The sequence below is a fragment of the Oncorhynchus mykiss genome, chromosome 23 (assembly GCF_057628025.1).
Source record: "Oncorhynchus mykiss isolate SJ-2025 chromosome 23, ASM5762802v1, whole genome shotgun sequence".
Taxonomy (NCBI): Eukaryota; Metazoa; Chordata; class Actinopteri; order Salmoniformes; family Salmonidae; genus Oncorhynchus; species Oncorhynchus mykiss.
In genome coordinates, this window is record NC_143044.1 from 28,635,745 (window position 1) to 28,651,951 (window position 16,207).

Sequence of the window (16,207 nt, forward strand, 5' to 3'; positions counted from 1 at the left end):
GCCTTCCATAATCCCATATCATATGATGTGAACAGCCAGAGCACACCATAAAGTTTATTTTGTCAGGAATGCATTGTTTTTATACCTCCACGGCTCACTGAATGTGGCTCTTTAACAGCCAGTTCACATCTGGTTTCTGAGCTGTGAGAGGCTAATTGAATGCTGGCAATTTGGACCTTCTGACCACCAGTCCCTGTGCGTATTTCGTCCCATATAGCAGCAGAAATCAGACGTACTGTCGAAAGTGATTGCTGTGCTCTTGGTGTGCCCTGGTCCACCGGAGACCATCTGGCACTCTCGCAGTTAGCGGCAGAATGCGAGAGGTTTGGCACGGTAAATTACAACTCTGTGTTTACACAACAAAAAAGTCTGCCCAATACAATATCCTGCCCTGGAGTTAACTAAGGTCTGGAAATCTCTTGCGCAGTGCACACCGGAGTGGATCACTTTAGCCAACACAAACAGCAATTACAGGCGGCTGAGACAGCCCCTGGATAAAATAGACCCTTTTCTCTGAGAAAAGGCACCAATTATGACCCTTAGTCAGAGAACAAACGGTGCTTCCATTATTTTTGTTTGTTTGGGTCTGTCCCTCAAGGACAGAAGTTCTTCATGGTTTCAGTCTGATGTGTCCCCGTGCCACAGCGGGGTCAGTGGGAGGATAAGCAAGTTAATTTTGTCTCATCATGGGATCCTCTGACATCTGGCTCTGCCAAGGAAGCAGGAAAACGTCTTTAATATTCTCCTGACGGTTGCTGTTATGTGGAAAACCTTGCGGATATCTTAATCTGCGATGCTTCTGAAAAATAGATGCTTGGCTTCATAATTTGTCCCGATGAAGACGCAAGGTTCCGAGGCTGTTGTAAATAACCTGATAGCTTTGAGGCCCGAGGTCCTCAGAGGCATATCATATAGTCGTTTTCCCCCATCCTGAAAGTAACAAGTGAAGCTGTGTAGGCAGGCCTACAACGTTTTTGTCACGTGGCTGTTGATAACTGTATAAAACTCAGGTTCTCTATTGGAGCATATAAATCATGTTTAAAAGCCAACCTAAAAACAACATCATATCATGATATGAGAATAAACATCTGGTAAAACTTCTCTATGGTTCATAATGTCTTAATGAAACGTAAAGGTATTCGACAAGAATAATTAAACGTGTCTACCAGACTGAAGATGTTTTTATGACATGAACATTTTGGATGAAGCAAGCCCACAATCTTTTTCTGAATGACAAGGTTAACATTTTTTTTTTTACCTTTATTTAACCAGGCAAGTCAGTTAAGAACAAATTCTTATTTTCAATGACGGCCTAGGAACAGTGGGTTGACTGCCTGTTCAGGGGCAGAACGACAGATTTGTACCTTGTCAGCTCGGGGATTTGAACTTGCAACCTTCCGGTTACTAGCCCAACGCTCTAACCACTAGGCTACCCTGCCGCCCCTTTAATGGAAGATGAATTAGCAAAGTGGGTTGAAGGCAAATCCCACTGGGCACACCACGTGATTTAAATGTGGAAATTGGGGTAATATTTGGTTGAGCCATTGGTCAGCCAGAAGTTTGTTGAATTCCCAATGTGTTATCACTATGCTTTCAACCATCTAAAAGCAAAGCCAAATTCCAATGAAAAACAATGTCTGATTTTTGGTTTTGTTGTCATCTAAATGTGTTATCACTGTGCATTCAACTATTTAAAAGTTCAAATGGGAATACAATGTCAGATATTTTGTATTTACAGTATACAACAATGTAATGTGTTATCACTGTGCTTCATCTAATAGCACAAAATTTTATAGCAATTGTAAAGATCTTCACAGACCTGCGACCTTTGCATGCTATCTTGAACATAAACTATGATTACGTAAGACATTTATAGTTACAGTAGGCTAACTTCAAAATGTGGCCATAGATGTTACTCACTTTAAGGTTGAATAAATACGGTTGGCAACATAACCAAATATCAACATTTCTAATGCTTGGATAGTTTCATCTGGGTCACTGGCTTAATCCTATTCTATAACTTGTATTTTTGGTTTAGCTCGAGAGGTGAATCCAACATATGCTTTGTTAACATGTTGACAACTCAATAGACTATTTACTGTATTGCAAAAGTTATATTGAATTGTGTTTATTGTCAACGCAACCAAGTATCAACATTTGAAGGAGGTATTTATTTTGTGCCACTGACAAGTCTGGCTTTAATTCCAGTTTGTCTACATATTAAGAATTGAAATGTTGGATTCATGTCTCCATCTCAACCAATAATCAAAGTCAAAGAACTGGCTAAATCAAATCAAACGTTAGTTAAAGTGCATTTAAAATGTGATTACATTTTACTTTGTCCTATTGTTTAACTGTCACGCCCTGACTATAGAGAGCTTTTTATTCTCTACGTTGGTTAGGTCGGGGTGTGATTAAGGGTGGGTTATCTAGGTGAATTATATATCTATGTAAGCCTGGTATGGTTCCCAATAAAAGGCAGCTGTTTATCATTGTCTCTGATTGGGGATCATATTTAGGTAGCCATTTCCCCGCTTTATTGTTTTTGTTCTTTAAGTTTCTCTTCCAAATAAAAGGATGGAAACATACCATGCTGCATCTTGGTCCACTCCTTATAACGATCGTGACAGAAGATCTCAACACAAACGGACTAAGCAGCGTGGCCAGGAGGAGCAGACATCCTGGACGTGGGAGGATATCTTGGACGGTAAGTGATCCTGGACATGGGAGGAGATCCTGACTGGAAAGGATCGCCTTCCATGGAAGCAGACGGCGGCAGCGAGAGAGGAACAACGACGACACCGGGGTTCGCGGCCACGACGGAAGCCCGAGAGGCAGCCTCAAAAATATTTTTTGGGGGGGGCACCCGGGGGGGTTGGCGGAGCCAGCTTTTGAACCAGAGCCAACTCCCAGTACTCACAGTTGGGAGCGTGTGACCGGTCAGGCACCATGTTTTGCGGTGATATGCACTGTGTCTCCAGTGCGAATTCACAGCCCGGTGCGTTCTGTGCCAGCTTCCCGCACTTGCCGTGCGAAGGTGGTCATTTGTCCAGGATGCGTTGTGCGTTGTGCGTTGTGCTGGCGACAGTTCCCAGTCCAGAGCTTCCGGCGACAGTTCCCAGTCCAGAGCTTCCGGCGACAGTTCCCAGTCCAGAGCTTCCGGCGACAGTTCCCACCATTAACTTAGATTTTTGGTGAGATGGATATGTGAATCCAACATATCAATTATTAATTTGTGGACAAACTGGAATTAAAGCCAGACTAAGTAAGTAAGTGGCACAGGTGGAACTATCCAAGCAGAAATTGTGATATTTGTTTGCATTGAAAACCAAACACAATTCAATATCCAGTATGTCTAAAAATGAATAATTCATATGTTGGATTCATGTATCCAGCTCAACCAAAAAAAACCCAGTAAGACTAGCTGTCGCTATTGGAGTCGGCTAATGGGGATCCTAATAAATCAAATTCATATCAACCAAAAATCTAAGTTAATTAATAGGACTAAATCTAATCTAATCAAACTTTAAATGAACAAAAAATAAGTTTGATTTGATTTAGTCCTATTCTTTAACTTAGATTTTTGGTTGATATGAATTTGATTTATTAGGATCCCCATTAGCCGACTCCAATAGCGACAGCTAGTCTTACTGGGGTCCGACATATAACGCAAAATACATTACAGACAAAAGACTACAATTGACATACATTTAAAATCATGAACATGTACAGTGAGGGAAAAAAGTATTTGATCCCCTGCTGATTTTGTAAGTTTGCCCACGGACAAAGAAATTATCAGTCTATAATTTTAATGGTAGGTTTATTTGAACATTGAGAGACAGAATAACAACAAAAATATCCAGAAAAACGCATGTCAAAAATGTTATAAATTGATTTGCATTTTGATGAGGGAAATAAGTATTTGACCCCTCTGCAAAATATGACTTAGTACTTGGTGGCAAAACCCTTGTTGGCAATCACAGAGGTCAGACGTTTCTTGTAGTTGGCCACCAGGTATGCACACATCTCAGGAGGGATTTTGTCCCACTCCTCTTTGCAGATCTTCTCCAAGTCATTAAGGTTTCGAGGCTGATGTTTGGCAACTCGAACCTTCAGCTCCCTCCACAGATTTTCTATGGGATTAAGGTCTGGAGACTGGCTAGGCCACTCCAGGACCTTAATGTGCTTCTTCTTGAGCCCCTCCTTTGTTGCCTTGGCGGTGTGTTTTGGGTCATTGTCATGCTGGAATACCCATCCACGACCCATTTTCAATGCCCTGGCTGAGGGAAGGAGGTTCTCACCCAGGATTTGATGGTACATGGCCCCATCCATCGTCCCTTGGATGCGGTGAAGTTGTCCTGTCCCCTTAGCAGAATAACACCCCCAAAGCATAATGTTTCCACCTCCATGTTTGACGGTGGGGATGGTGTTCTTGGGGTCATAGTCAGCATTCCTCCTCCTCCAAACACGGCGAGTTGAGTTGATGCCAAAGAGCTCCGTTTTGGTCTCATCTGACCACAACACTTTCACCCAGTTGTCCTCTGAATCATTCAGATGTTCATTGGCAAACTTCAGACGGGCATGTATAAGTGCTTTCTTGAGCAGGGGGACCTTGCGGGCGCTGCAGGATTTCAGTCCTTCACGGCGTAGTGTGTTACCAATTGTTTTCTTGGTGACTATGGTCCCAGCTGCCTTGAGATCATTGACAAGATCCTCCCGTGTAGTTCTGGGCTGATTCCTCACCGTTCTCATGATCATTGCAACTCCACGAGGGGAGATCTTGCATGGAGCCCCAGGCCGAGGGAAATGGACAGTTCTTTTGTGTTTCTTCCATATGCAAATAATCGCACCAACTGTTGTCACCTTCTCACCAAGCTGCTTGGCAATGGTCTTGTAGCCCATTCCAGCCTTGTGTAGGTCTACAATCTTGTCCCTGACATCCTTGGAGAGCTCTTTGGTCTTGGCCATGGTGGAGAGTTTGGAATCTGATTGATTGATTGCTTCTGTGGACAGGTGTCTTTTATACAGGTAACAAACTGAGATTAGCAGCACTCCCTTTAAGAGTGTGCTCCTAATCTCAGCTTGTTACCTGTATAAAAGACACCTGGGAGCCAGAAATCTTTCTGATTGAGAGGGGGTCAAATACTTATTTCGCTCATCAAAATGCAAATCAATTTATAACATTTTTGACATGCGTTTTTCTGGATATTTTTGTTGTTATTCTGTCTCTCACTGTTCAAATAAACCTACCATTAAAATGATAGACTGATCATTTCTTTGTCAGTGGGCAAACGTACAAAATCAGCAGGAGATCAAATACTTTTTTTCCTCACTGTAGTGTGTGTGTGCATCTATCAGTTACACATACTTGTCAGTACATACAAACAACAAGTAGGTCACATGGGGCAGTAATGGTTGCTGGGGGGAAGGCTGCCATCTTCTCATAATGTTGCTGCTACCATCTCTTATGACCGAAAAGGGCTTCTGGACATCAACTGCGATTGCTCACCTCAAACTGTCGGACGGGAAGGATATAATCCAGACACCCGACCAAGCCCAGATTTCGCAGAAAGAAATCAAAGTACCTTGTGAGGATCAGGCGACGAGTGGCTAATCTGCCCATGGCTTCCATCCTGCTAGCTAATGTTCAATCGCTGGAAAATAATTGGGACGAACTGAAAGCACGTTTATCCTACCAACGGGACATTAAATACTGTAATATCTTACGTTTCACCGAGTCGTGGCTGAACTACGACATAAAGAACATAAAGCTGTCGGGTTATACACTCTATCGGCAGGACAGAACAGCAGCCCCGTAAGACACAGGGCGGGGGCCTATGCATTTATGTAAGCAACAGCTGGTGCACGATATCTAAGGAAGTCTCAAGGTTTTGCTCGCCTGATGTAGAGTTTCTCATGATAAGCTATAGACCACACTATATACCGAGTTTTCATCTGCATTTTTCGTAGCTGTCATATCACCACAGACCAATGCTGGCACTAAAACCGCACTCAAGTAGCTGTATACCGCCATAAGCAAACAGGAAAACGTTCATTCAGAGGCGGCGCTCCTAGTGGCCGGGGACTTCAATTTACCTCATTTCTATCAGCGTGTTTAATGGGCAACAAGAGGGAAAATATTCTAGACATCCTTTTCTCCACACACAGATACGCGTACAAAGCTCTCCCTCGCCCTCCATTTGGAAAATGTGACTATAATTCTATCCTCCTGATTCCTGCTTACAGGAAAATATTAAAGCAGGAAGCACCAGTGACTCGGTCTATAAAAAAAGTGGTCAGATGAAGCAGATGCTAAACTACAGGACTGTTTTGCTATCACAGACTGGAATATGTTCCGGGATTCTTCCGAATGCATTGAGGAGTATACCACATCAGTCACTGGCTTTATCAATAAGTGCATCGAGGACGTCGTCCCCACAGTGACTGTAAATACATACCCCAACCAGAAGCCATGGATTACAGGCAACATTCGCACTGAGCTAAAGGGTAGAGCTGCCGCTTTCAAGGAGTGGGACTCTAACCCGGAAGCTTGTAAGAAATCCTGCTATGCCCTCCGATGAACCATCAAACAGGAAAAGCGTCAATACAGGACTAAGATCGAATCGTACCGCACCGGCTCCGATGCTTGTCTGATGTGGCAGGGCCTGCAAACTATTAAAGACTACAAAGGGAAGCACAGCCGAGAGCTGCCCAGTAACACAAGCCTACCAGATGAGCTAAATAACTTCTATGCTTGCTTCGAGGCAAGTAGTGCTGAAACATGCATGAGAGCATCAGCTGTTCCGGACGACTGTGTGATCACGCTCTCCGCAGCCGATGTGAGTAAGATTACCAGGAAGTGCACTCCGAGCATGCGCTGACCAACTGGCAAGTGTCTTCCCTGACATTTTCAACCTCTCCCTGTTTGAGTCTGTAATACCAACATGTTTCAAGCAGGTCACCATAGTCCCTGTGCCCAAGAACACTAAGGTAACCTGTCTAAATGACTCCCGAATAGTAGAACTCACATCAACACCATTATCCCAGAAACCCTAGACCCACTCCAATTTGCATACTGCACCAACAGATCCACAGATGACGCAATCTCTATTGCACTCCACACTGCCCTTTCACACCTGGACAAAAGGAACACCTATTTGAGAATGCTATTCATTCACTACAGCTCAGCGTTCAACACCATAGTGCCCTCAAAGCTCATCACTAAGCTAAGGACTCTGGGATTAAACACCTCCCTCTGCAACTGGATCCTGGACATCCTGATGGGGTGCCCCTAGGTGGTAAGGGTAGGTAACAACACATCCGCCACTCTTATCCTCAACATGGGAACACCTCAGGGGTATGTGCTCAGTCTCCTCCTGTACTCCTTGTTCCTTCATGACTGCACGGCTAGGCACGACTCCAACACCATAAGTTTGCTGATGACAGTGGTAGGCCTGATCACCGACAACGATGAGACAGCTTATAGGGAGGAGGTCAGAGACCTGACAGTGTTGTGCAAGGACAACAACCTCTCCCTCAACGTGATCAAGACAAAGGAGATGCTTGTAGACTACTGAAAAAGGAGGACTGAGCATGCCCCCATTCTCATCGACGGGGCTGTAGTGGAGCAGGTTGAGAGCTTCAAGTTCCTTGGCGTCCACATCACCAACAAACTAACATGGTCCAAGCACACCAAGACAATCATGTAGAGGGCACAACAAAACCTATTCCCCCTCAGGAGACTGAAAAGATTTGGCACTGGTCCTCAGATCCTCAAAAGGTTCTACAGCTGCACCATCGAGAGCATCCTGACGGGTTGCATCACTGCCTGGTATGGCAACTGCTCAGCCTCTGACTGCAAGGCACTACAGAGAGTAGTGCGTACAGACCAGTACATCACTGGGGCCAAGCTTCCTGCCATCCAGGACCTCTATTCCAGGCGGTGTCAAAATTGACTCCAGCCACCCTAGTCATAGACTGTTCTCACTGTTACCGCAAGGCAAGCGGTACCGGAGTGCCAAGTCCAGGTCCAAGAGGCTCCTAAATAGCTTCTACCCCCAAGCCATAAGACTCCTGAACAACTAATCAAATGGCTACTCAGACTTTGCATTGCCCCCCCCCCCCCCCTCTACGCTGTTGCTACTATCTGTAATTATCTATGCATAGTCACTTTAATAACTCTACCTACATGTACATATTACCTCAATTACCTTGACACCGGTACCCCCTGTATATAGCCCCGCTTTTATTATTTACTACTGTTCTTTAATAATTTGTTTTTCTTATATCTTACTTTTTTTTTGTAATTTTTTTTTGTAACTGCATTGTTGGTTAAGGGCTTGAAAGTAAGCATTTCACTGTAAGGTCTACTACTCCTGTTGTATTTTCCACATGTGACAAATGCAATTTGATTTGATTTGAAATGGGGAAAGGCGTTGTGCTATGAGGTGCTGCTTTATTTGTTTTTTGAAACCAGGTTTGCTGTTCACTTGCACTATATAAGATGGAAGGGAGTTCCATGCACCCATGGCTCTGTATAATACTGTGCGCTTCCTTGAATTTGTTCTGAACCTGGAGACTGTGAAAAGACCCCTGGTGGCATGTCTGGTGGGGTAAGTGTGTGTGTCAGTGCTGTGTGTCAGTTGACTGTGCAAACAATTTTGAATTTCCAAAACATTAATGTTTCTTATAAAAACAGGAAGTGATGCAGTCAGTCTTTCCTCAACTCTTAGCCAAGAGAGACTGGCATGCATCGTATTAATATTAGCCCTCTGATTACAATGAAAAGCAAGCTGTGCGGCTCTGCTGGAGATGGAGATGTGAATCCAACATATTAATGATTAACTTGAAAATTAAATGTGAAATCAACCAAGGTTTGAAACCTTAGGCCTATATGTATTGTCTATTTGTAGTTGAGCCCTGGGTTGAACTGAAACAATAGCTGTTGATTTATTTTCAAATGCTATATAGGCCTAAATAGTATCATTGATTATATATGACTTATAAATTATTTTTACATTTCATTTGCACTGTTAAACCTACCGTTTGGAATGACTTCGATAGCAACAGTGAATATATTTAGTTATTGAGAGATCTCTCAATAACCATTATCACGATAGCACATTGGTAGTAGTCATTGACAAATATCAAAGCTAACTTGGGCTGTGTTAAATCTTTGGATGGGAGACCAAATTAATAGCTGTAGATATGTCAACTCTCCAGTAGGAAGTGCTGCCAAGCCTATTTTTTTCTGATAGTGGATGTAACTTTGGAGATCTGATGTTGTTTCAAAAGTACTAATTCAACATTTTATACAAGGGTTGTCTATGTTGAACATTGGTTACAATGATGACATAATCCTGTGGTTGAAATTTCCCCCTCAATTTTTTTTTCAAATCCAATGTATTTTCCATGTAGATTGCATGTCACAATGCATTGATAAATTATGCTGAATCAACATTGATTCAACTATTTTGTAGTCTACATAACTTGGAAATAAATAACTGTCTCTCTCAGAGGCCTACTGTCTTCTTTGCTTATCTCTGAAGGGACAACATGTCGCTATGCCTTTTTGTGCTCTTTATACGGATTCTTCTCCCCAGGACCACATGAGGTGGATGTTTTGGGAATGTTTTACAACGATAAAGCTTTTTTTCCCCTGCAACACCGAAGTTCAACCATAAAACAGTAAGCCTATCCCTTGCTAAGCAAAATTTTCTGGCAGTTTGGTACTGTGGTCTAACAAAAGCGCAGACATGCAGGGGAACAACCCACAACGCATCATTAATTCTCATATGGAGGCCAGACACTTGGTAGCCAGGCTGTAAAAAGCATTTCCCCCACAGAAAGTTGAACTCTCTATGACAATTACTTTTATTGTGGACATTGTGCATGAACAAAATTGAAGTCGGAGACGTTAAACAAAACAAGAAATACATTTTAGAAGTGATTATTTTTACATATGGGTGTGCTCTATTTATTCAGGACACGGAAAAGACTGAGACATTGTATTCAAGGACATCAGAGGGTGTCATTGAAATTGAGTTATAGCCTTGAATTTAAACAACCCCTTTTTCAAAGCTTAGTAACACACACCTTTGGAATTACCCATTTAGAAACGTACCATAGGGAGAAGGCTAATTATCCAGTGAAAGGATTGTAATAAGAGTAGTGTAGTTACAACTGAGTAACACTTGATGCATATGAAGATCGCTGTGCCTAGTAACAAAAATGTATGTACACAAATGTTTATTTTGTGAGGTGTGCAGAAAAAAAAGAGGTGGTGCAGAAAAACACAAGCTCCCATGAGGATCAGAAAACATGACACAACAATACGGAACTTTGTGCATTTACAAAGTCTGCTATTACCAAAAACATGCCGCAAATGATGTGTCACTGCTTTAGTATGACAAAGAGGATGAGTAAGCTGAACTGTGGGGGGACACTAGGCTGTTGCGCCCGCTCTCCTCAAAGAAACGAAGACCACATTTCCCATAAAAAAACACAACCCTGGCAGGGCACACTATACCAACACATTACAATACAGGAGAACAGGGGACATTGTTCTGCATGGGATTTTACCTTCTGTGTGCCCTGTGCGTGTGGTTGCTGAATGTCTCTCCTGTGTGTATGTGTCTACCTCAGATGGGGATTTGTACAGTGGACTCGTCTGTAGCAGGTTTGGGAGGGTGCCCATATGCCCAGGGGGCCTCTGGCAACGTGTCAACAGAAGATGTTCTCTATATGCTCCATGGGATGGGCATTAAAACCGTGAGTGTTGCTTCACATAACCTGAAAATAGCCTTGCAATCGGCTTTGCAATCCCTAGTGAACCTCCCCTCCCCTTCATCTGAGAAAGCTTCATTCATAGGATAGATTTCTTGTTCAAATGTGTTGTACATAAAGTGGTTTCTGCATAACTTTCATGTGTTTGTGTAGGCCTGCTGTTTCCATTTCCACAACCGTTTCTTTTGCAATTGCTCCCCCTGCTGGCAGGGTGCCATTCTTTCTTCTTTGATACCTTGTTTCTTTCATTCCAGGGAGTGGATCTCTCCAAAGTAATCGAGGCAGGTGACTTCATCTGCAAAGCCTTAAACCGCAAGACCAACTCCAAGGTAGCCCAAGCAAGAGGCGATTACTCTGTGCATTGCCACATGAAGAAGATAAATACTTGACACCTTGTCCTTTTGAACATTGTTCCTTTTCATGCTGCATATAGATAGCAAATTATACAATACAAAGTGCACTATACTTCATTTTTTGGACAAAAATGTGTATCCATTTAGCAGAGGCACTTTATTAAAGTGTTAATGGATAAGGCCTACTTAAATTCAAGAAATAACTGTAAACTTTTCAAACCAAATAACTTGTATCACTGTATAGTCTGTCTGATAGCAGGCAAAAGAGATGACTCCTCACTAAGTTGTGAAAGTTATTCATGATGTTTCTGTTTGGGGTCTCTTCCCATTCATTTCCAGCTCAATGTGGTTACAATTAGACAAGGGGACCTGAGAGGGTTAAGGGAGTCCTGCTGGGTTTAAAACCAGTGTGGGTCGATCATTATCTCCCTCAAAATGTATTTTCATTTCCTAAGTCGCTTGCTCTGTCAAGATGGAAGTATGTCTGCCTTCACATGTGAAATATGTATTTGTTGTCTGTCTCTTCATCCTTCTAACCAGTGCATGACCCCATTCCATAAGTTGGATAAGGTCATTCATTAATTGTATTTTTTAGAGTTAAATGGACAGTAGTTGGCAGCTTTATGTTGAACTATTGTATTTGCAATAGTCAGAAGGGACAAATGTATTTTAGCTGGTGAAGCATCTCATCCGCTACTTTTGGTAGAAGTAGGCCTGACAATATCTATAAGAACACTGAACAATATCAAATATTGGTAAATTAAATCCCGACATTAACTGTGTTGTATAACAAAGCATTTAACCTCCTATCCACTAGACAGTCCTCCTTTTTAAACGCCTTACTCTTGCAGATAAGTTGAGCAAATGTCAATATCCATGAGTAAAGTATTTTATTAATTTGCTTTTTAATAGTAATGAATGTACTGTAGTATTATGTATTGTGTGAGTATTATGTATTGAGTGACAAAGTGCTATAATAATAAGTAATATATTGAATGTATGTAGTGCCTTTATTCTATGGGTTCAAGAAGAGTGGCATATATGTTATAAATTAAATGAAGAGTTAATAGCTAATAAATAGTTAGAAAAGTAACTTTGTTTTTGCAAACCAAGGTAACATACATCATGGCTTCCCTTTTCTATTGTACTTGGATTGGAGAAAATATCAACAGAAATACACTGAAGGGTGTTATGGTAAACCACGGTGAATCCAACATGCCTATTACATAAAGATAATAAAGGTTGATTAAACAAAGTTGTTTACAGAGCAAGATTACTGTAGATTTCGGATCACACATGACCTTCTAAACTCTGTGTTTGCCTAAAGTGCTTTCTGCATATTGGCCCCTTCAGCCCAACCTTTCACCAACATGAAAGCATTGTTATTGTAATTTTGCGACAATATTGTATTACTTTAATGATTATTTTACTTGAGATAAGTAAAAAAAACAAAAAAACATTTAGTACCCTTTACATATGTTCCTGTAAGGGTATATCCTTGATCACAGGATAAAACATACAATCATCATTTAATACGCTTTACCAAAATATTTGATGAAAGTTAGAATACAATGTTTTATCCCCATTGCTTAAAATGAGCTTAAGGAGGCACATCAGACATTTTTGTAGACATCTGGATTAAGGTGTTGTGGTTCAATGAAAAGGGGGACATGACAAAGCAATGCCTCTTATCAGACATGAGACAGGGCAAAGACAAGACCTTAAACATAAACATCTGCTACATACCAACATCAACCCTCATATATCAACCTAATTGTGCAATTCTCCAACACAGTCTGTATACATGTAGCCAGCTAGCATATTGCAAATATAATTAACTAATGGTAATACATTACACGTATTGTATAATACAACAAATATCTTGTTGTCTTTGCTCCCTTGGGAAAATGGGATGGTTATTCATTTATTCTACACTCTGCTACTTACCAAGTTTTTTCTTTTCTTTGAAAGACGAAACATAACACTTTATTTCTCTTTGAAATAAGTAGCAATGCAAGCTACAAGGTACTTGTTACTTTATAAAATACCAGGTAAAAAACAGCTGAAACAGGGCTGTAAGGAATCGTAATTATTTTTCTTATAATTAGGCTGAATCAGCTCTAGATTGTTTTGCTCCAGTGGCATCTCAGTGCTAGAGGCGTCAATACAGACCCTGGTTCGATTTCAGTCAGCATAGCAATCGGCCATTAATGGGAGTCCCATAGGGCAGCGCACAATTGGCCCAGCATCGTCCAGGTTAGGGTTTGGTCAGGGTAGGCCGTCATTGTAAATAACAATGTGTTCTTAACTGACTTGGTTAAATAAAGGTTAAACAAAATAAAATAAAAATACCACTGCATACTGTACCATCATCATATACACAATATATACACAGATACAAGCGTGTTTGAGTGTCAACAGGGTCAGAAAGTTACAACCCAATTCTTATCAGGGGTTCCCTCTCTGCATTCTAAATATTCTGCACTGTATTCTATTATTTAAATATTACACTACCGTCTGCGAAAAACAATAGCGACTGCCAACAGGACTACTACAAGAAGTAGTACATATGCAAAATTATAAACTGGATGGTTCGAGCCCCGAATGCTGATTGGCTGACAGCCGTGGTATATTAGACTGTATACCACGGATATGACAAAACATGTATTTTAACTGCTCTAATTACGTTGGTAATCAGTTTATAATAGCAATAAGGCACCTCGGGGGCTGTGGTATATGACCAATATAGCACGGCTAAGGTCTGTATCCAGGCTCTCCGCGTTGCATTGTGCATAAGAACAGCCCTTAGCTGCGGTATATTGGCCATATAGAGTTGAAGTTGGAAGTTTACATACACTTAGGTTGGAGTCATTAAAACTAATTTTTCAACCACTCCACAAATTTCTTGTTAACAAACTATAGTTTTGGCAAGTCGGTTGGGACATCTACTTTTTGCATGACACAAGTAATTTTTAAACAATTGTTTACAGACAGATTATTTCACTTATAATTCACTGCATCACAATTCCAGTGGATCAGAAGTTTACATACACTAAGTTGACTGTGTCTTTAAAAAGCTTGGAAAATTCCAGAAAATGATGTTATGGCTTTAGAAGCTTCTGATAGGCTAATTGACATCATTTGAGTCAATTAGAGTTGTACCTGTGGATGTATTTCAAGGCCTACCTTCAAACGCAGTGCCTCTTTGCTTGACATCATGAGGAAATCTAAAGAAATCAGCCAAGACCACAGCAAAAAAAATGTAGACCTCCACAAGTCTGGTTCATCCTTGGGAGCAATTTCCAAACGCCTGAAGGCAACACATTCATCTGTACAAACAATAGTATGCAAGTATAAACACCATGGGACCACACAGCTGTCATACCGCTCAGGATTGAGTGTAAACTTCTGACCCACTGGGAATGTGATGTAATAAATAAAAGTTTAAATAAGTCATTCTACCATTATTCTCTTTTTTTTCTGTGAATGTAAAAAGTAAATACTGTAGACATAATAAGTCACACAAAAAAACACCCAGGCAGGTACTACAATGTCTACATGGAAACATCAGAGAAATCACCTGCAGCCTTATAGAAATGTTTTATCATGATTGTCCAATACAGACCTGCAGAGCGCTTCCCCCAGGCAGTTGTCAAAGATTTCCAGACAGATCTTGGTCCTGGCCTCCTCCAAATGTTCTCCACATATGCCACTGTGCAGACCCCCCTTAATATGCATACCGTCCTGATCCTCTGGGTCGCATTCATAGAGGACAACCATCTCTGCAATGTTATATGGCAGACCAGCTGAACACGCCTGCACAAAAGGAACCACGTGCCCTTTGCAGACCTCATTGTGGAGGCAGGTTGTCATCTGTTGCAGACAGGACCCTCCACTGTCATGAATTGAAAAATAAGGGTTCGGAGTAAGTGCTACTGTTATAGTTATAATCGTCAAATGTTGTAACTTCATCAGCTTCAGACTGTCTAAATAGGTCAGCTATCACAGAAGTAGTCATTTCTGCTATCAAGGAAAGCTTGTCCCTTATTCACCCATTTGAGGCTCAGTGAAAAGAAGCAAAAAATATCTCAAATCACAGTCATACTTTAAATGCTCACAAATTACCACCGTGGTTTTCACACCTGTCGTTCGCTGCATGGTAACACTATCCCTTCCCTTTCAGTTAGGACCTCTTCAAGTGGACAGCTCCGATCTTTGCAGCTGCGATTTCTCCTGTTGCGTGCCAATCGCTATTACGTCAGTTGAAAGGCAGTCTGACTTGCAGGAGGGCTCTAGGATAAGTACTTATACCTCTGAGGTTATGGGTAATTACACAGATAAGTGAATTAGAGTTTGAGGTGCAGCTGTTTGGACCTAGGGTTAAATGTAAAATAGTAAATGTGAGTCTGAGACACTACAATTAGTATGATATGTTATGTTTTGTATAAGCTGAGCAAAAAAATAACTTCCTCTCACTGTCAACTGCGTTTATTTTCAGCAATCTTAACATGTGTAAATATTTGTATGAACATAACAAGATTCAAAAACTGAGATGTAAACTGAACATGTTCCGCAGACATGTGACTAACAGAAATGGAATAATGTGTCCCTGAACAAAGTGGGGGTCAAAATCAAAAGTAACCCTCAGTATCTGGTGTGGCCACCAGCTGCATTAAGTACTGCTGTGCATCTCCTCCTCATGGACTGCACCAGATTTGCCAGTTCTTGCTGGGATATGTTACTCCACTCTTCCACCAAGGCACCTGCAAGTTCCTGAACATTTCTGGGGGGAATGGCCCTAGCCTTCACCCTACGATCCAACAGGTCCCAGACGTGCTCAATGGGATTGAGATCCGGGCTCTTCGCTGGCCATGGCAGAACACTGATGGCAGTATAGCAGTATGGCTGGTGGCATTGTCATGTTGGAGGGTCATGTCAGAATGAGCCTGCAGGAAGGGTACCACATGAGGGAGAAAGATGTCTTCCCTGTAACGCACAGCGTTGAGATTGCCTGCAATGACAACACGCTCAGTCCGATGATGCTGTGACACACCACCCCACACCATGAC

General features: G+C 41.7%; 1 protein-coding gene across 7 annotated transcripts in view; it reads left to right on the forward strand.

Annotated features, from left to right (window-relative positions):
• LOC110502696 (3-hydroxy-3-methylglutaryl-CoA lyase, cytoplasmic) overlaps nucleotides 1-12,393 on the forward strand; it is a 32,828-nt gene extending 20,435 nt beyond the window's left edge. For all 7 annotated transcript variants that reach the window (XM_021580933.3, XM_021580927.3, XM_021580931.3 and 4 more), the window contains 2 exons: nucleotides 10,645-10,770; nucleotides 11,040-12,393. In XM_021580933.3, coding sequence (XP_021436608.1) covers nucleotides 10,645-10,770; nucleotides 11,040-11,174 — 261 coding nt within the window. In that variant the 3' untranslated portion in view covers nucleotides 11,175-12,393. The remainder of the gene's footprint in view (nucleotides 1-10,644; nucleotides 10,771-11,039) is intronic.
• Nucleotides 12,394-16,207: the final 3,814 nt, after the last annotated feature.